The following is a 21,462-nucleotide window of genomic DNA, read 5'->3' on the forward strand; positions in this document are numbered from 1 at the left end:
CACAACTGACTGGGGGTTTGAGAGGACAGAGCACACAAAAAACACACAAGCACTTATCCGGGAGTACTTTCTATGTTAAAATGCAAAACGTTAATGGCTTTAGTGGCTTCATCTAGGATTCATCTAGACCTTTGCACAATATACAGTCTGCAGAGTAAATTCTAAAGAAGAAAAATAAATAAATAAAAATAAGAATTGGGTAGAAAATATATTCTTTCACAATTCATATTTTATGAAAGAAAAATGCACAATACATCCAATAATATGGAATAAAAAAGATTTAGCATTGATGAGTCTGCTTTAGCACAGCTAACTGCTGTAAAAATGTCAAATAAAACATTCCTCAAAGAAGAGTGTGCTGCGACACAGAGCTGCAAAGCAGACAGTTAGAAAGAGAAAAATAGAAAAGAGGGAAAGAGAGACTGTCCCAGAAGTGTTTTTGCCTAAATTTCATGGTTTTCCAGTGTCTCATTTGAGTAGATGAAAATTTCACACTCACGCACACACACGCTGGTTCCTTACACTGGCACTTGGGGCTGGTACAGTATTACAGCAACACATTACCATCTCTGTTTGGCATTGTTTGCTTTGCCTCATGCCTACACATCCAAACACATGCTCACAACCCCTGACCATACAAGCCAACCACAGACACCATGGGAATAGTCAGTTGGCTACTGGCAAAGCTGATACCTGGTATGAATCCAAGATGGAGCAGCATAAAAGCTGTGAAGCAGCTAAATGTCTCTGAATTTCTGCATTAAAAATGTGACCTTTGGATATTTCAAATAATGAAAAAGTGGGGGACAACCTAATTTGAGATTTATTTATTTACATTTCAAAAGATAATACAGTGAGTGGCAGGATTTATTGGCTTCAAATTGTTAAAACATAGATGGACTGACATCCACAAACTTCAAATCTTTAACTATACCCAATTATTTTGTTTCCTCCTGTGCTTTTTAAACTTATTTTCACTTCTTTGAGGATTATACATTGTGTACACAAATATGCAAACTATATTAAACAACTTAAAAAGCAGGAAATGAGCATCAAGACAAGTGTGACAATGTAAGAGAAAGGAAAGATCTAAAAAAAAAAAGTGCAGAGAAGAGAAATAAATCACAGCAAAAAGGAAGTAAAAGAGAACAATAGAAATATTCAGGACTGAGAGAAGTAAGAAATATTAGGATAATACTGGAGGTGAAGAAAAAAATAGATAAAAAAAAGTTCAGGAAAAACATCAAGAACAAAACAAAAAAACCTGACAGCAGCAACAGAGTGATCCATGTCTTACCTTTCACGGTATATATGTTAGGTCCACTGGTGTGTGTGAATATGGTTCCGACACCAGTCTGATTTAGGTGGTACTTCTGGATGACACCATTTGGATGAGAAGGGACAGACCAGTTCACTTGGAGAGAGGAGGAGCTAACAGCTGTTACCACTGGAGGCTTCACATCCTCTGGAACCCCCTGGTCTGTCACTGCCACCACCTAAACACAAACAACCAAAAACGCACAAAGAGAAACATAATAACAAACACACACACAATAGCCCAAAATACAGCAGCTCTAAAAAAGTACAGGATACAAAAAAGGAAAACGTTATTAAATTAGCTCTTTATAGTTAGTTAAAGAAATGACCACATCATTATGGAGAACTTTAAGTTAAGTTGCAGAAGCAATAGAGCAGGTAGTTAGTTTAACGTGTCACAGAAATGCAACTTTTAGCAAAAGCATGGACTCACTACTCTAAAATAAAGGCAATTTCTCTTAGAAAAAAACAATAGATTTAATGGATAAACAAAATAATTCATTAGCCAAGGTCCACCACTGACATGTAGAAATAAACCTTTGCAAGAAGCAGCTTGTTTACTATATTTTTGTCCTTTAAACATAAGAGTTTAAATCTACTTTGGACCATATAAATACGACCATGAAAAAAAACTATTTAAGTGCCACAAAATCTTATTTTGATTGATGGAATGAGAAATGTGTCCAAATCTTCCAGAAACACATGCACTCTGAGAGCAGAGATAGTGAGTGCCAACTCAGACCGCTCATCACCAGTTACATTAACTTGTGGAACTGCACTATAGCCATTAAGACACAAAGAGCAACGATCCAAACCACCAACCATTTTATGATTAGGTTTATATATTATTACCATGGTATGAAACATTTTTATCAGGAAAAGTTATATAACATTACATTTTAAGCAATTTTATATAATAATAAGGATCAGATTTTTTGACAAAATAAAACCACAAAAATGTACTAAAATTCTAAATTTGGCAGGGGCACTATAAAATAAGAGGTAATTAAAAAATGTACGCATACTAAAAAAAACAATCATCTCTGCAACTATATATATAAAAAAAACACATTATATAAGTAATTTGAGCTCTTGTTTAAAAAAGTACTGCTTTGTATCATGACAAAAGTGACCATCCTTTTGTAAATTCCTGATGTTGTGTCTGTAGGCCTTGGTGAGTGGTGGTAAATGCAGAGATCTCAGAATCACAGGGCAATCTGCTGCTAAAGGCAACAGGGATATCCTGCCTTAATAGACTGTCACTAGCACTTCCACCAGCTGTCCCACACAATGCTATGCAATTAGATCGCTGCTACAACAACTAAGGAGACATAGAAGCACACACACAAACATAAAAACACACAGGTATGTTTGAGTATATGCATTCAAGTACAGAGAACAAAAAGAGGAGGAGGAAACAGCAAAGGTGGAAGAGCAGACAGAGGTAAGGGAGATGGGGGGAGACGTGGAATCATTCAGGAAGGTTTCAGTGTGATAGACGTTTGTCAGTCAAAACCTTGTTCAAATGCAAGGAATTAAGAATAAGCACAGTACGTACACAAGTGCACCACTTTAAAATACAGAGTTATAGATTACAGATTAGAAGAACATCATTCTTGACTACAACAACATTTGTGATTTTTGGCAGAGAGTATAAAGCTGCTCCTTTTGGGATGCAACTAAGGACAAATCGGATTTCTTCCTTTCAATCCTGCTCAGTCAGACCTTTGGCATCATCCCTGTAATGTCTAGTTCTAAAGTGTTTTAATAGAATGTTTTGATGTCAATTTCCAAGCATAAAAAAGCTAATTATTATTTTTTTTTCTTCAAATTATTCCTTTTCAAAAAGAATAGGAATAGGGGAAAAGGTTGGTGTATTTGTTTTACACTAAAATATTTTCATATTGACAATAAAACACAGGTAGGTAATGAAGTATGGATTTCAGTTAGTTTGCATGGTGACGATTTTGGGCACAAGTAGCAGGTCATGCAGCATTTCTGCAGAAAACATGATTGGAACTTTAAAATCATCTCCATGGCGCTTGTTGCTGCTAGATCCATACAAGATAAATACAAACTAACGTACTCAAAAGAACTCTGATCAGGCGTGTATACCTTACATAATGTCATCAAAAGCATGTGCCACTAGGAGCTTGTTTTTCAGAGGATAGATTTTATCTTAATCAAATGATTTACATCAAAAAAGCATAAGAAATAGAAAAAAAAGATTTTTATATAGGGAGTTATTTGCAAATATTTTATTAACGGTATATTATCAGGTCGTGTATGTCGAAAATTAGAACATTGTGGGTTCTAACTTTGAAACAAAGTCTGTAACAGGTATATGAGTCTTTTAATATGCAGCAGGTGTTACTGGTCTTTTCTCCTTATATTCTTTAGTTATCTTGTATACTGTATTACATTATTTGTAGTGGATACAACTTTGAACTGCAAAAGATAGATATGGCCATCTGAGGGGCCACTCAAAAACCTGCACAATCTTTTAGTATTAATTGTGCCTAAAATGGGATTTGAAAATGTATTTCCAGAAAACAATTTAAAAACACTTTACAGATAAGCTCCAACAAATTAGAATATTAATGAAAAGGTAATTTATTTCAGTAACCAAATAAAAAAGGAAACATATATGGATCTATTACTTTTAATTATTTAAAGAATTATATATGTTATATAAAGGTTATACACTGCTCAAAAAAATAAAGGGAACACTTAAACAACACAATATATCTCCAAGTAAATCAAACTTCTGTGAAATCAAACTGTCCACTTAGGAAGCAACACTGATTGACAATCAATTTCACATGATGTTGTGCAAATGGAATAGACAACAGGGGGAAATCTTTAGCGATTAGCAAGACATACTCAATAAAGGAGTGGTTCTGCAGGTGGGGACCACAGACCACTTCTCAGTACCTATGCTTTCTGGCTGATGTTTTGGTCACTTTTGAATGTTGGTGGTGCTTTCACACTCCTGGTAGCATGAGACGGACTCTACAACCCACACAAGCGGCTCAGGTAGTGCAGCTCATCCAGGATGGAATATCAATGCGAGCTGTGGCAAGAAGGTTTGCTGTGTCTGTCAGGGTAGTGTCCAGAGCCTGGACGCGCTACCAGGACACAGGCCAGTACACCAGGAGACGTGAAGGAGGCCTTAAGAGGGCAGCAGCCCAGCAGCAGGACTGCTACATTTGCCTTTGTGCAAGGAGGAACAGGAGGAGCACTGCCAGAGCCCTGCAAAATGACCTCCAGCAGGCCACAAATGTGCATGTGTCTGCACAACGGGTTAGAAACCATCTCCATGAGGATGGTATGAGGGCCCGACGTCCACAAATGGGGGTTGTGTTCACAGCCCACCACCATGCAGGCTGCTTGCCATTTGCCAGAGAACACCAGGATTGGAAAATTCGCCACTGGTGTCCTGTGGTCTTCACAGATGAAAGCAGGTTCACACTGAGCACATGTGACAGACGTGACAGAGTCTGGAGACACCATGGAGAGCGATCTGCTGCCTGCAACATCCTTCAGCATGACCGGTTTGGCAGTGGGTCAGTAATGGTGTGGGGTGGCATTTCTTGGGAGGGCCGCACAGCCAGAGGTAGCCTGACTGCCATTAGGTACCGAGATGAGATCCTCAGACCCCTTGTGAGACCATATGCTGGTGTGGTTGGCCCTGGGTTCCTCCTAATGCAGGACAATGCTAGACCTCATGTGGCTGGAGTGTGTCAGCAGTTCCCTGGACAGGTCGCCAGTCCATTGCAGGGCAACAGGGCAAAGAAATCGTATTCACAAACTCTCATAGCATATTGTATTCATAAAGGATAAACCACAACTGTAAACTTGAACTTTGTGTTTGTAATTTCTTGAAGCTGTAACATTTTATTTTGTATTCTTACAGAGAAAATATACAATACCTTTTGGATTTTACTTATGCACAACTATTGACTAATATGCACACATTTCCGTCTTTACATACACATTGTGTACAGGATATGTGGATTCTGCATAGAAGATATGGGGTAAGAACGCTGTCAAAAACAAACTGTTTAGACGGTTTTTACCTTCAGGTTGGCGTTACAGAGTGCCTTTTGCAGAAACCAGCAAGCTCGCCAGAGCATATTTTTACATTTGTACATGCTGTAGAGCCCTTTTGTGGAGCATTTCAATTTGTTATACATCAATACAACCCTTACATCCTATATTTTAATATTTTGTATATAATAACTCCATAATAACTAAGTAAATTGCCAAAAGTGCAATTAACCACCAGATAAATTTAAATCTTTTTTTTTTTTTTTTTTTTGCACGTACTTTCCTAAATACAGAAATATCACAGTTGTATCCCTCAAAAATTACAATATAAAAAAGTTGCACAAAACCCTTTCAAACCACATCAAATTTATTTGGAATGTGTCCATAACTTCATTTTTGAAATACACACATTTTTATGAACAGAGACCAAAACAAATATAAAATGTACATTGTGAACAGTTTGAGAAAAGATAATATGTACATCAAAATAAACTATTTACAGAAGTGTAATTAAATCTCTAAGTGTGCCAGATACCTATGAGCACATAAGACCATCTTCAAAAAATAAAAAGTGCAAAAAACAATGAAAATGAAAGTGCGAGCAAAGTTTACCGTGAAAAAACTACAACTTCTGGGGAAAAAAAAGACCACTCCCAGGAAAAAACACCCATGAAATTACATCACTTCCAGTTGTTGCGGGCATTGGTGTTAAAGAAAACCATGTGATAGTTCATCCACCAATGTCATCACGCATATTCCGATGTAGGAAGTACACTGCGGTCTGGATTTGAATTTTCTTCTTTTTTTTTTTGCGATTTTTTACTGGATTTTGCATCAGTTTCTGGAAAATAAAAACCGTGCTCTGGGACACAGGGTGAGTAGAATATTTAAGTTAAACTTTCCGGTTTCATTTGCAAAAAAAAGTATTGTTCTACCTTCTTTGGTCGCAATTCTACAGGCGTTTAAAAATAGATATGCAAATGGAAGCACCGGCGCTCCCGCTGGTCATAAAGAGTTAACACAATGAACACCTTACAGTCTGAATATTCAGCTACTTTGCTGTGATACAAACATATTTGCACTACCCCAACTTGCTTTTCTTTTTTCTTCTTCTTTATATAAAACAATATTTGGCTGTACATACACATAGATGTAGATAATGTTCATTAATCCTTTAATTTGTGTTGGGACCCACAGCCATGGTTACAACACGAAAGACCAGTACAAACTTTCCTGGAACTTTCAAAATAAATTGCATTCACCTACTTCCGGCACAGCCAGGAAACGGGTTAACTGCGGACTTCTTGTGATGTCACTGTCCAAATAAAAGCACCGCTCTTGCTACATCCTACTTTCCATCCGGACTCCGTGAGAGGCTGGCCAGAGAGGCAGTGTGCTAATGTCTTTTTGCTGGCAAACAGACAAACTCTTCAAACTGGATCCAAGGGTGTCATACGATCATCGATCATATGCACTGAGTTAAGTATGGATGAATTACTGTTTGTTTGGTTCTTTTCCAAAATACCTCCCTAAATATTTTACTATTTCCTTAATAATATTTCTTTAAATATTATTTTAATAAATAAAGGCAGCTAATGAGACACCGTTGAAGTCCTCCAGAAGGTTGGTTTTATTCAGCAGATCATTCTTTAAAACATTATTTTATTAAAATAATATTTTATCTGATCTTGCATTGTGAATGCTTGTCTAAAGGTATGCTGATTATTGCCTAAGTTGGTTCCATGACTAACTTAACTCCATTTCCAGATTATTCAAGGTAAACCTTGGGTCTCAAACATAAACATTGCATGATAATGTTGCATCACTCCTTCGGTCATGATTTTCAATCATCTTTAATCATCTTGTTTATATGCCCATTAGTCTCCGTTATTCTTTAATTCTGCTTGGTAGTTTAGTTGGATTGTTTTAGCATAGTAAGGAGTTTGTTGATTGAAATATGTTTGACTTTGAGTTGACTTATTTTTGTTAATAAATTCTTGTATTTTAAGAAATTGTGTGAATTCATTCCATGTGTGCGCAGAGTTTTGCTGTTCAATAATGTCAGAGCTTGGCTCACCCTTTTGATTTTGTCCTATTACCACTGCCTTACTGGGCTGGTATTCACAGGACAACCCTTAGCAGACCGAAATATTATTTGATAAAATATAAAATTATTAATATTAAATATTAAATAATATTTTCAGATTCATAGTCACAACATATGACGTCCCTGGGTGGGCATTACTATGAACAGCTTGCACTGTACATAAATTAGAATGAATAAACCACAACTGCACACTATTGATGCACCAAGTGATGAGCTTAAAACCAGCTGTCACTGGTCACAATAGGACTCAAAACATCAGAGTTCTAACATCAGATGTCACTGACTATATTTAAGAGAACAGTATAACTTCGTGACATTCCAGGAGTTTACAATTTTAGACTTTCACCAAAATTAATAAGTCCAATATCTCTGTGCTAGTAACAATCAACTCTGCTACATAGGCAAAATTTTAGATGTTAGGACTCAGTCTGGTTTCTTCTGTGTAAACAATAATTTGAGACTTGGTTTAACTTCAGTTAACCTCACTGTCCAGACAGTTGCACATCTGTATCCAGAGGCTGTGTTTTGTGTACGACCACAATCTGAAACTGAATTAACTTTGCAGTTAATTTTAGTATCTGATCTAATTTTGATGCATGCATCCATTCAGGAACTTTATAGTTTGTTTTATGTTTTGAAAGAACAGGATTTATTGCCAGATTAAATCCCAAATTTAATCTAATCCACCCTGCCATAAAGGGGGTGTATCAAAACCTAAATTGCAATTATTACACTTAGGAGGTGTAGCAATTTTCTTTTTTCTTTGCATTTTTAAACAAAATTCCATTAACGGTTAAGAATAGTGTCTAATCACTAGTTCTCCCAAAGAAAGTTTAAGAATTAACACTAAAATCACAAATATCCTTAGAGAAAGGAGTAGCATTGTAACACTTACAGCATAGTGTTGTCATAAGTCACAGGTTGAATGATCAACCTCTGTGCCCATTTTACACTCATACAAATGTTTCCAACATATGTATAGTAGAAGATACATATATACAGGGATTAGACAATGAAACTGAAACAAATGTCATTTAATGTGGGAGGTTTCATGGCTAAATTGGACCAGCCTGGTAGCCAGTCTTCATTGATTGCACATTGCACCAGTAAGAGCAGAGTGTGAAGGTTCAATTAGCAGGGTAAGAGCACAGTTTTGCTCAAAATATTGAAATGCACACAACATTATGGGTGACATACCAGAGTTCAAAAGAGGACAAATTGTTGGTGCACGTCTTTCTGGCGCATCTGTGACCAAGACAGCAAGTCTTTGTGATGTATCAAGAGCCACGGTATCCAGGGTAATGTCAGCATACCACCAAGAAGGACAAACCATATCCAACAGGATTAACTGTGGACGCAAGAGGAAGCTGTCTGAAAGGGATGTTCGGGTGCTAACCCGGATTGTATCCAAAAAACATAAAACCACGGCTGCCCAAATCACGGCAGAATTAAATGTGCAACTCAACTCTCCTGTTTCCACCAGAACTGTCCGTCGGGAGCTCCACGGCCGGGCTGCTATAGCCAAACCTTTGGTCACTCATGCCAATGCCAAACTTGTATTGTTCTCTGATGAGTCCACCTTTACGGTTTTCCCCACATCCGGGAGAGTTACGGTGTGGAGAAGCCCCAAAGAAGCGTATCACCCAGACTGTTGCATGCCCAGAGTGAAGCATGGGGGTGGATCGGTGATGGTTTGGGCTGCCATATCATGGCATTCCCTTGGCCCAATACTTGTGCTAGATGGACGCGTCGCTGCCAAGGACTACCGAACCATTCTTGAGGACCATGTGCATCCAATGGTTCAAACATTGTATCCTGAAGGCAGTGCCTTGTATCAGGATGACAATGCACCAATACACACAGCAAGACTGGTGAAAGATTGGTTTGATGAACATGAAAGTGAAGTTGAACATCTCCCATGGCCTGCACAGTCACCTGATCTAAATATTATTGAGCCACTTTGGGGTGTTTTGGAGGAGCGAGTCAGGAAACGTTTTCCTCCACCAGTATCACGTATTGTCCTGGCCACTATCCTGCAAGAAGAATGGCTTAAAATCCCTCTGACCACTGTGCAGGACTTGTATATGTCATTCCCAAGACGAATTGACGCTGTATTGGCCGCAAAAGGAGGCCCTACACCATACTAATAAATTATTGTGGTCTAAAACCAGGTGTTTAAGTTTCATTGTCCAACCCCGTAGCTGGACATACATTTGTTTTTGCTTTTAGCAAATTCTCATAACTTTGTTGTTTTGTAGTGTCTGCCAAAATGATGGAATCAAACTCCATTATGAATTCAGCAGACGTGGAGATGCAGAAGGTTGTTGTTGCTGATCTCATCCGTTTGTCTCCAGATGAGTGGGATGTTTTGAATCAGTTTGACCTTGCCGCATGTGATGAGAGGATTCAGGAGCTGGTAAACTTCATTAAGTGTCCAACTAGAGATGCTCTGATTTCAAATGTTCTTTGTCAGCTTACCTTGTTGTATCAGCAGATATCACAACTGGAAGCTAAAAGATATTTTCAGTTACAGACTGGCCACCAGACGGCCCTTGAAAGAGAGAATGCTGCAAAGCTCTCAAAAGCTGAGGAGAGAACTGAACCAATGTTAGTGGACCTGAAGGCAGATGAGCTCAAGAAAGCTTCATCCCAAAAGCAGGAACAGACCCCCACCCACTATGACGTGACCATGCATTGCATAACAGAGAATCTCTCCATGCAGGAGACTCATAGATATGCTTAGCTTGTGTGGGAAACACGTGTCCGTTCAGACAGAGCAGGAAAAGGCAAAGTTAGAGTGTTAAATATTCAAACAGAGAACAGGCCTAAGAAGAAGCGCAAAGTCAGTCCCCGAGTGATGCAACCGCACCAGGGGGGTGGTAACTGGCGCCAGCCAAAAGACAAGCCACCAGTTAAAAGACAAACACCTTTTCACAGTGCAACATCGAACTGTAAGGTTGGTGATAAAGAGTGGAGCCACTCCAAAGATATCATAAAGGAGGAGTTTGAGATGATCTGCAGGTGCGTTATAACTGAGGTAACGGCATTCCTAAAAGACATAGCAAGCCGTTGCAGTCCAGAATCAACCCTGTAAAATCTATCAAACAAGGTATGAAGATGGTAAATAATTTCCAACACCCTATATTCTGTTTTAATCTTTTTCTTTCTTATGGTTATAAACTTGAGAAATTATTAAGGTTTTAAAAGCAGTATTATTATGGTGTGAAAATTATTAAATGATTTTTGTATTGTTTTTAAAAAAAATTTTATTAGTGTTAGTCTGTGCCCAAACCTACCTCACTCCTGTCCAAACACTAACCTCTGAACCAAAAATGAACTGTTGAACTCTGCCTACCTGCAGGAACCCGGTGACTCTTTTCAAATGGCTGAGGACTGATTGTTAGCCCCAAAGACTGTGAACTCCACCTCATTCTTTGGAACTAAAGGGGGGATGTTGGGACCCCCAGCCATGGTTACAACGTGACAGGCTTTCCTGGAACTTTCAAAATAAATTGCATTAACCCACTTCCGGCACAGCCAGGAAACAGGGTAACTGCGGACTTCCTGTGACGTCACTGTCCAAATAAAAGCACCGCTCTTGCTACATCCTGCCTCTTCCACCCGGACTCCGTGCGAAGCCGGCCAGAAAGGCAGTGCCAGTGCGCTAATGTCTCTTTGCTGGGAAACAGACATAAACTCTTCAAACTGGATCCAAGGGTGTCATACGATCATCGATCATATGCACTAAGTTAAGTACGGATGAATTACGGTTTGTGTACCCGGTATTCATTCATTAAAAGGGGAAATTAACACTAGAACTCCCAGAATTCTAACATTACTAGAACTCCCAAGCCCATCAATTTGACGGTGGTGATGACGTCATCGCATTACATCCGGTCAGAATGCTAAAGGTTTTCTTGCACGCTATAAAATTATGGTTTTGACAAGAAATAATAATAGTATTTGATCAAAACCTATTAAGTTTTATTATTATTTATAAATAGTACTGAAAAATAATACAGAGTAGTGGGTACATTTAAAAAAAAAGCTTTACTAATCTGACCAAAAGCTGGACAGCTCCATGTTATGCCCCCCTTTCACTCCGCGGACATAAACTAGTGCTAAAAATGCCTTCAGCTCATCCACACTCATGTCCGAGGAGGAATCATCTCCTAAAACTCTGCGGGTCTCAGCCACGGCATAGCCCTGAATGTGGATGAGCATCTCGGCGTCCTCTAAGCAGAGGAACGTGGTCTGGGCATCTTGGATCTGGCGCTCTGTCAACACGTTCTGGCTCCTCCCTCTATTTTCTTCCTCCCCTACTACTGTCCATACAGTCCCATACTTTCCTATCCCCTCCTCCTTCCCAAGTATGCGCTTGTCTTGCGATGAAAACGCTGTAAAGCGCAGAATAGATTGTTTTTACTGGGCTACTATATCTATGACCTAACTTATTGTTTATTTCCTTTTCCATTATCAGTACCGTGCTTTTTAGTTTCTCTCCTGCCAGTGAGCCGGTTTGCTGGGTTTATATCTGGGCACTGGGCACCAGGCTCGTCTCCCTGTCTCTGAACCTGCGCTGATTGTGGCACTGTTGCTATAATTGATAGATTATTAGTTTACTAATCTATAAACTATAGTCTAAAATGATAATATCGTTACATAGGCTAGGCTTTTACTTCCTTGAAATAATGCACCACAACCTCCTGCTAACGGGACGACTCATGTTTTTTAGCCGGGGGAGGCTCACTCTCTGACCCGCTGTCACTGGAACTGAATGCTGACCAAGAGCTGTCAGAATCCCTCTCGACCCAAAAATCACAATCATGTAATTGCTGAAGCATTTCCAATGCTTCTTGAGCAGAAAATATTCTTCTAGAAGCCATTTGTAGGATGCCAACAATCTCCTTCTCAGACTGCATTCTAGAGTGGCGGTTGCTAGGCAACGCTCGCACGTATACTCAGCCGCGGGAAAAAAATATCAATGTAAATAATAAGGCCGTCAAAATAGCGGCTGTGGTAGTTAGAAGTAGAAATACTTAGAACTTTTATTTACTTTGTTATTTTTTTTAAAATAGAGACATAGGAACACGCAAAACACAGGTTTAGAAAATGTCAGGATGCCAGGAAGATAAGAGTTTTAATAAAACAGAGTTATGGCATGTCAAACTTTCAAAACTGTCAAATTGACGGTCCTGGGAGTTCTAGTGTTAAGGTATAAGCATTGCTTTACTTTCTCTCTGAGGCCTGCAGAAGCAAACTGTGTTCCAGAGAAGTCCCCAGTAGAGACGCTGTCTCTACGAAGCCAAGTTGAGCGGTTTTCCCAGACTGAGAGGAGGACAACAGGAGCCAAATCACCGTGGTAACATGCAGTGTGGTCAGCGGACAGAAAGGGCCGCCCAGCCACAGCTCCGGAGGTTAGCTGGAAGCTAACCCTTTGTTCACAGAGCTTTCTTCAAACTTTGTTGTCGCCCGCACAACTCCTCAGCATGGTTCATACGAGGTTAGGGTTTGGGCAGGGTAACAGAGAAAGATTTATGATCTGAACGTTTTTCATTTTATGAAGTTTGGTTTTGTTTGTGTTGAACTCAGCTATCTTGGTGCTAGCAGGCTATCTGCAGCACACATGCTAGTTTGTGTTCTGTGTTTGTGTGTTTTTAAAGTTAAAACACAGAAGATTGATCATAACGCGCAGTCTGTGCTTATGCATTTTAACCCTTTTATTGACGGTATTTTTAAAGGTGTGTGTCTGATTCTGGTGCTAAGCTATCAGCTTCTTTTGTTAGCTTTAACTGCTAACAGTTAAGGACACGTGCTTGTTGCTAAAGAATATTTACCCAGAAAGGTTAGTTTTTCAATCCTGTAAATAATATTTCCCTAACATTATTTTACTAAATTTAATAAACTAAGTAAACACCATTAAGCCCCATTTCTCCAGAAAGATTTGGTTCTTTTCCAAAATACCTCCCTAAATATTTTACTATTTTCTTAATAACATTTCTTTAAATATTATTTTAATAAATAAAGGCAGCTAATGAGACACCGTTGAGAATTAGTCATCCAGAAGGTTGGTTTTATTCAGCAGATCATTCTTTAAAACATTATTTTATTAAAATAATATTTTATCTGATCTTGCATTGTGAATGCTTGTCTAAAGGTATGCTGATTATTGCCTAAGTTGGTTCCAAGACTAACTTAACTTCATTTCCAGATTCTTCAAGATAATCCTTGGGTCTCAAACATAAATAACATTGCATGGTAATATTGCATCTCTCTTTCAGTCATGGTTTTCCATCATCTTTAATCAACTTGTTTATATTGTACATAGCACATTAGTCTTCCCTATTCTTTAATTCTGCTTGGTAGTTTAGTTTGATTGTTTTAGCATAGTAAGGAGTTTGTTGATTGAAATATGTTTGACTTTGAGTTGACTTATTTTTGTTAATAAATTCTTGTATTTTAAGAAATTGTGTGAATTCATTCCATGTGTGCGCAGAGTTTTGCTGTTCAATAATGTCAGAGCTTGGCTCACCCTTTTGATTTTGTCCTATTACCACTGCCTTACTGGGCTGGTATTCACAGGACAACCCTTAACAGACTGAAATATTATTTGATAAAATATAAAATTATTAATATTAAATATTAAATAATATTTTCAGATTCATGGTCACAGCATTTGTTACCTCAAGTTTTATATTTTTACTGAATTTCTGCCTGTGAGCACTTGAAACCGGAGTTAAATTCCTTGTTTGTACACACAATGTTAACCAATAAAGATTCTGATAAATAGTCAAAACACCAGGGAAAAATATTGCTCATAAATTATAGGCAGGGTTTGATTGCTGTAATAGCAACAAAGAAATTTCCAATGATTATTGAGAGGGGTATAGATAATTTTATACATGTAGTTTTAAAATGTACATAGAATGACAAATATGTTTTCAAAAGGTATACTTTTTAAATGTTTTGAAATGGGTCATATGCTTTCTTTCAGAAACAAAAATCTTGCTTAAATTACAACATTTTAAAATCCAAATGAATAATGTTGCAGTTAACTCTAAATATCTGATTTCCACTGTGTGTATTTATGACTTTTACCTTTTGAACTGCATTACCGAAATAAAAATTACATAATGGTCTAAAGTTCTGGGCAGAGGATTCTTTGATCTGAACTAATCAAGTCAGTTACATTTTTTTATAGGTGAATATAATATGAAATGCATCACGTCACAGACTACAGATAAGTAATTAACACATGTTTGAAGATGAAAGAGGTTACGAAAGTAAGGAGATAACTGTTAAGAGAAGCTGGGAACTGTGACTCTTAGATCATGCGAATGACAGGAGACAAATGGCAGAGAGAACAGGGCAAAAGGATTGTGAGACATAGAAGGACCAATCGCTCTTCCTCACACTCTAAGTGACCAACCATATTAGATCAGCACCTTCTGTTGTCACAGTAGGTGTGTGATTCTGAGTGCCTGTATGTTCGCAGGCACCTCTGACTGTTTGTGTGTGCGCGTGGAGCTGTGTGTGAGAGAAGGAGCTGATGCCAGGTAATTGCAGTGGTGTATTAGGTTAGTTCAAGTTATCCCATAATTGGGACTGTTTGGCCAATTTTCAGTGTTGTACAAACTAATCCAACTCACTCCTCTTCCATCCACTGCAGGGAGAGTGTGCAAGCTTGTTTGTGTGACCATATATTTGTATTGTATTTGTGACACAGACTGAGGGAAAAATGGATGGCAGAGACTGAGTTTGGGGTATAAGAGTACGTGAATGCACACACTGATAAAGTCTTCAACCAGAGCGAAAGCTTCTAGAACTTTAACATAGAGGAAAATATTTTCAAGACGTTAGAGAATCCTTTCCAAGAATGTTTTGACCACTAGTTGTACCTCACAGGTATCAACGCCGCTGACTTGGATATACACCCAATTATAGCAGAAAACAAAAAAAAACATCACACACAAGTATTAGGTGGGGCTTTCTATATATATATAAAAAAAACTGAATACAGAAAGTATAGGTCTTGGAAGTCGGAGCTCAGATCTCGGAATGATGTCACAATCCAGTTAATCACCTTTTTAAAAAAAAATCCTACTGTTGTGTATGGTAGCCTAACACGAGCACCCTCAATTTCGATATACACCCCAGTACAATGACAATAAAGACTATTCTATTCTATTCTTAGTTGCAAGTTGGAAAACCAGCTGGATTTGCTACTTATTTTTGGTGCAAACTACTGTTCAAATTAATTCATTTGTATATTGTCAGTTCACAACAAACATAGTCCAACTGCACTTAAAAAAGTTAATTCTATCCAATCACACAGACAGATTTAGTTTAGTTACATATATTCCAATTTTTCAAACAAGGAAGTCAAGTTTAGTTTATTATCCAAATTAGTAAAACGTTTTTAATCTAAGAAAACCCAGCCAACAGTGTGTTTGAAACTTTAAAGGAACATGTTCATAAATACAGGTTGCACACTATTATGTGTGCCATGCGGTTTAATGAAATCCAAATAATCATAAGAGTTAATAAGTAGATTATACCTGCAATATGTTTTATGCACAGATGCATATTTATTGTATTTCCAATTGGGAAGTGGGAAATACGACCTAGAAAAACAAAGAGGTGTGCCACAAGTCTGAATGGACAGTTGTTGACATAACTAACTGTAAATTGAAATGGAAAGATCTACCCAGAAGGACCAGGGGTCTCATGGATGAGACTTGTCCAACTGTTTCATTCAGATGGTGGACACATCTGTCTGAGAACCATCTAACATCCATCTTTGTTTTTATTAAGAATTTGGACCCTTAAATTTCTTTAAGATAGATTTCCCCCCACTTTAATATTCACTAGATTTTTAAAGAGGCCTTAATCAAACTGAATCTAATTATTCATTAATACTCTGATGTTATCTTTATGATTGTTGCATTATTTTCTCCATACATTGATCAACATTGATCCCCACTTGTTGGCCTTCCAGTTTAACTGTCACTTAAACAGATTCTGCTATCTTTTGGAAAAAACAAAAAAACAATCTTTGTTTCTAAAGTTCTTCTTTCATCTGTGTGCTTAGTCTACATAATTTATTTGTTTTCTACAATAATTTGTCCAACATGAATTAACCAATAACTACAAGGTTAAAAAAATGTATTCCCATCTACACAATTTCATTAACTGCAGGATTCCTCTTTACTAATAAACAAGCTCATCAGAATTTGTGAAAGACACTTTTCAGTAGTAGCTTTAATACTTTTTATATTTTTTGGATACAATCCGGGTTAGCACCCGAACATCCCTTTCAGACAGCTTCCTCTTGCGTCCACAGTTGATCCTGTTGGATGTGGTTCGTCCTTCTTGGTGGTATGCTGACATTACCCTGGATACTGTGGCTCTTGATACATCACAAATACTTGCTGTCTTGGTCACAGATGCAACAGCAAGACGTGCACCAACAATTTGTCCTCTTTTGAACTCTGGTATGTCACCCATAATGTTGTGTGCATTTCAATATTTTGAGCAAAACTGTGCTCTTACCCTGCTAATTGAACCTTCACACTCTGCTCTTACTGGTGCAATGTGCAATCAATGAAGACTGGCTACCAGGTTGGTCCAATTTAGCCATGAAACCTCCCACACTAAAATGACAGGTGTTTCAGTTTCATTGTCCAACCCCTGTATATATAGAAGATTGATGATGTATTACAGATAATTCCAGTTCCCACGGTCCCTGAATGCAACAGCTGGGAATATGTTATTCAGCCGCTGTGTTGAGCTGTCAGTCATGATTCCGCACCCCCGTGATCTGAGGCCCCGCCCCCCACGCCGAAGCAAAATCTGCAAGTTTGAAAAAAAACTTGAATCTGAAAAATAGTTTTGAACTTGTTTTTTTCCAGTTTCACATCTGGTTTTTTTTCAGTTGCAAAACTTTTTTTCCAGTTTTCAAATTTTTTGGGGGGAGGTTCAAAATAATTTTTCAGGTTCAAATTTTTTTCTTTTGAACAAACTTTTATTTTTCAGGTTCAAATGTTTATCTTTTGAACAAACTTTTATTTTTCAGGTTCAAAGTTTTTTTGTTTGAACAAACTTTATGGCCCCAATTTAGCTCCATACCTATCCATGATGCATATTCTTTCTTTGTAAATTAGCACTTTCCTTTGCTTAATGATTGCCTACATTTAAAAAAACCTCCACAGTTTTTAAAGATCTGGGAAATATTTTTATCTTACCTTTGTGCTATCAGTACAACCAGCCTGGTTACAGGCCCTCAACTGGTAGATGAATTCCTGAAAAGGCCTAATCCCTCCGACATCAGTAAAAGTGTTTTCATCTCCACGGTAACGTTCTTGTCCATCTCGAAGCACAACATAATGGGTTATAATACCTAATGAAAAGGGAATTGCTTCTTTCAAGATTTCAAAATAAGCAACAGTCACAGACGATGCTTTTGAATAGATTGTCATAACTATTTTAAGAACAAAAAATAATAATCATGCAAACATGCATACTTACCGTTAGGTTTGGCAGGAGCTTGCCAGTACAGCTGGATAATGTCATCTCGTTCACCTAGGCGACTCCAGCGGGGTGGGGCAACTCCCCATGGTTTGTCTTCACTGGTTATCACTGTTGTAACATCACTGGAACCTGGACCAAAGCTATTCCAGCCCTTAACTCGATACTCATAGGTTGTAAAGGGCTCCAGATCAATGTCTACATCAAAACAAGGAGAAAAATAAGGCAAAGTAATAATGCAACATATTTGCAAATCAACAACATAGTTTAGAAAAGTACAATTGTTGGATAATATTAAACAATATGGGGAAATTCACAAAGCAGTGAAATATCCTTCATTTTGTGTTGCTGCTTTGCACCCTCCATAGGCCTTATTTCTGCACCAGATTGAATTTCTGAAGCAAGCTGCAATATACAGGGGTTGGACAATGAAATTGAAACACCTGGTTTTAGACCACAATAATTTATTAGTATGGTGTAGGGCCTCCATTTGCAGCCAATACAGCGTCAATTCATCTTGGGAATGACATATACAAGTCCTGCACAGTGGTCAGAGGGATTTTAAGCCATTCTTCTTGCAGGATAGTGGCCGGGTCACTACGTGATACTGGTGGAGGAAAACGTTCCCTGACTCGCTCCTCCAAAACACCCCAAAGTGGCTCAATAATATTTAGATCTGGTGACTGCGCAGGCCATGGGAGATGCTCAACTTCACTTTCATGTTCATCAAACCAATCTTTCACCAGTCTTGCTGTATGTTTTGGTGCATTGTCATCCTGATACACAGCACCGCCTTCAGGATACAATGTTTGAACCATTGGATGCACATGGTCCTCAAGAATGGTTCGGTAGTCCTTGGCAGTGACGTGCCCATCTAGCACAAGTATTGGGCCAAGGGAATGCCATGATATGGCAGCCCAAACCATCACTGATCCATCCCCATGCTTCACTCTGGGCATGCAACAGTCTGGGTGGTACGCTTCTTTGGGGCTTCTCCACACCGTGACTCTCCCGGATGTGGGGAAAACAGTAAAGGTGGACTCATCAGAGAACAATACATGTTTCACATTGTCCACAGCCCAAGATTTGCGCTCCTTGCACCATTGAAACCAACGTTTGGCATTGGCATGAGTGACCAAAGGTTTGGCTATAGCAGCCTGGCCGTGTATATTGACCCTGTGGAGCTCCTGACGGACAGTTCTGGTGGAAACAGGAGAGTTGAGGTGTACATTTAATTCTGCCATGATTTGGGCAGCCGTGGTTTTATATTTTTTGGATACAATCCGGGTTAGCACCCAAACATCCCTTTCAGACAGCTTCCTCTTGCGTCCACAGTTAATCCTGTTGGATGTGGTTCGTCCTTCTTGGTGGTATGCTGACATTACCCTGGATACCGTGGCTCTTGATACATCGCAAAGACTTGCTGTCTTGGTCACAGATGCGCCAGCAAGACGTGCACCAACAATTTGTCCTCTTTTGAACTCTGGTATGTCACCCATAATGTTGTGTGCATTTTAATATTTTGAGCGAAACTGTGCTCTTACCCTGCTAATTGAACCTTCACACTCTGCTCTTACTGGTGCAATGTGCAATCAATGAAGACTGGCTACCAGGCTGGTCCAATTTAGCCATGAAACCTCACACACTAAAATGACAGGTGTTTCAGTTTCATTGTCCAACCCCTGTATATATGCAGATATTAGCACAGCTAATATCAGGTCCAGCGATGGGAGCAACTTGAACATATTTGTGCGTTAGGTTGCAGGTTTCTTTTCTTCTGTCACAAACACAGCAGAAGCAGTGATCCTATCAGATACATTTTTTTTGCTTTTTTTATGAATTAAATTTTTATAGAACACAAGGGATTCACAATTTTAAGAACAAAGTGGAACTGAAAAAAAAATCACATCATAAGTGATGTTGCAGGTTGTAATAGATAGTTTGATGATGCAGAGAAAAAGCACTTGCAAATACTTTTTTTATTTTCACTTAATAAACACAAAATGGCCTTTGTTTTCTATTACTGGGGGCTGGTTGAGTGCTCACTCAACACCTCACCTAACCCTCCAAACCACGCCCTACCATAGATGCAACTGCAAGTCAGGCAGATTCTTCAGTATATGTACAGTAAGCTGAATGAATGAATGAATTAGTAATTTAATCCAGAGTGTAAAGTTTGCTTTGATCATTAATGAACCTTATTTTATACACCGTTCAAAGTAGTGTAAAAGTATTCCAGCATTATCAGTTTACACTTTTATGATTGGGCTATATGTGCAGGAAAGTTGTATAAAAACAGGTGACAGCTGCCAGCAAGATCTTATCGGTTTTACTGTAGTAGAGATTTATTCTGCGAGGTCACAAATAATTTGTGCTTCATTAACCCTCTCATATCAAGTGTGATAGGCTATACAGTCAAGCTAATCATAAGTTTAGCAGTTGAAATAATTTGACCTGTGTAACGTCTAAAAAAAACAATATATATTCAGGTGACTGAACTCATTGGCAGTTTCACATAATCAACTGCCCTGCTCATGTTGACCTGCTCATGGTGTTGTCGTGAGCTAACTCCATCACAGAGTATCATGATTATATAAATGTAGATCATATAAATGAGATATCTGATCAGTCAGGCTGAATTCCTATACTACATGTGAACAGCTTCAAAATACAAAACATGTGCAGTAAGTAAAAAAACAATTTTGGTGGATTTTCAACATCTGCCTTTTCTCATCACAAATGAACCTTAAATGACACACGAAGGAAATGTGTTTGCCCAAAACATCAATTAAAGATTCATCTTTCAAGCTGTTTACCATCATCCTGCAAACTGCAAGATATCACACAAATATGCACTGCCACTGGTGCCATGACGGCAGTCCCCTGACGCTCAGATTGTTACAACCTTTCTGGTGATGAGGTGTTATGCTACAGGAACATATATACATACAAAAGCACTTGCACACATACATGGGCATTGCTTTTAGGAGTGTGAAGGGACTGCAGCTGTAAATGGCTGTTTAAATGGCCAGTCTGGGGCTCTTGTGTTTATTACGGTCATAACTTATGTTGCTAAATACAGAAAAACACAGATGTAAATAAAACATCAAACATGTTTGTCCACAGAAAAATCTTAGTACTTGTTTGATAATGAACTTTTATGAATATAGGTTGTGTGTTGACAAAGTATTACATTTTTATGGCTCTAACTGTAAATACAAAGCTGTCGGGGTTTGATCTTTGTATGTCATGATACTCTGTGTGTAAGTGTGCGTGACTGTGTGTGTGTGCGTGTGTGTGTGTGCGTGAGCATGAGAAACATCTGGTGTATGGTGGGTGACGACAGCTTTATGTGCCTCTGCCCAGATGGTGTCACAGCACCGCACTGAAAGTCTTATCCTAACCGCCCCATGCAACACACACAACGTAATCACAGCACATACATAGACCTACAGAGCTAC

The 21,462-nt window shown here is 38.5% G+C and overlaps 1 protein-coding gene across 1 annotated transcript in view; it reads right to left on the reverse strand.

The window, feature by feature from the left end:
- ush2a (Usher syndrome 2A (autosomal recessive, mild)) overlaps positions 1-21,462 on the reverse strand; it is a 360,158-nt gene that overhangs the window by 75,449 nt on the left and 263,247 nt on the right. The window contains exons 66-68 of the mRNA XM_047364117.1: positions 18,002-18,199; positions 17,719-17,873; positions 1,298-1,496 (exon numbers count right to left, since the gene is read on the reverse strand). Of these exons, the coding sequence (XP_047220073.1) occupies positions 1,298-1,496; positions 17,719-17,873; positions 18,002-18,199 (552 nt within the window). The remainder of the gene's footprint in view (positions 1-1,297; positions 1,497-17,718; positions 17,874-18,001; positions 18,200-21,462) is intronic.

The sequence above is a fragment of the Girardinichthys multiradiatus genome, chromosome 4 (assembly GCF_021462225.1).
Source record: "Girardinichthys multiradiatus isolate DD_20200921_A chromosome 4, DD_fGirMul_XY1, whole genome shotgun sequence".
Taxonomy (NCBI): Eukaryota; Metazoa; Chordata; class Actinopteri; order Cyprinodontiformes; family Goodeidae; genus Girardinichthys; species Girardinichthys multiradiatus.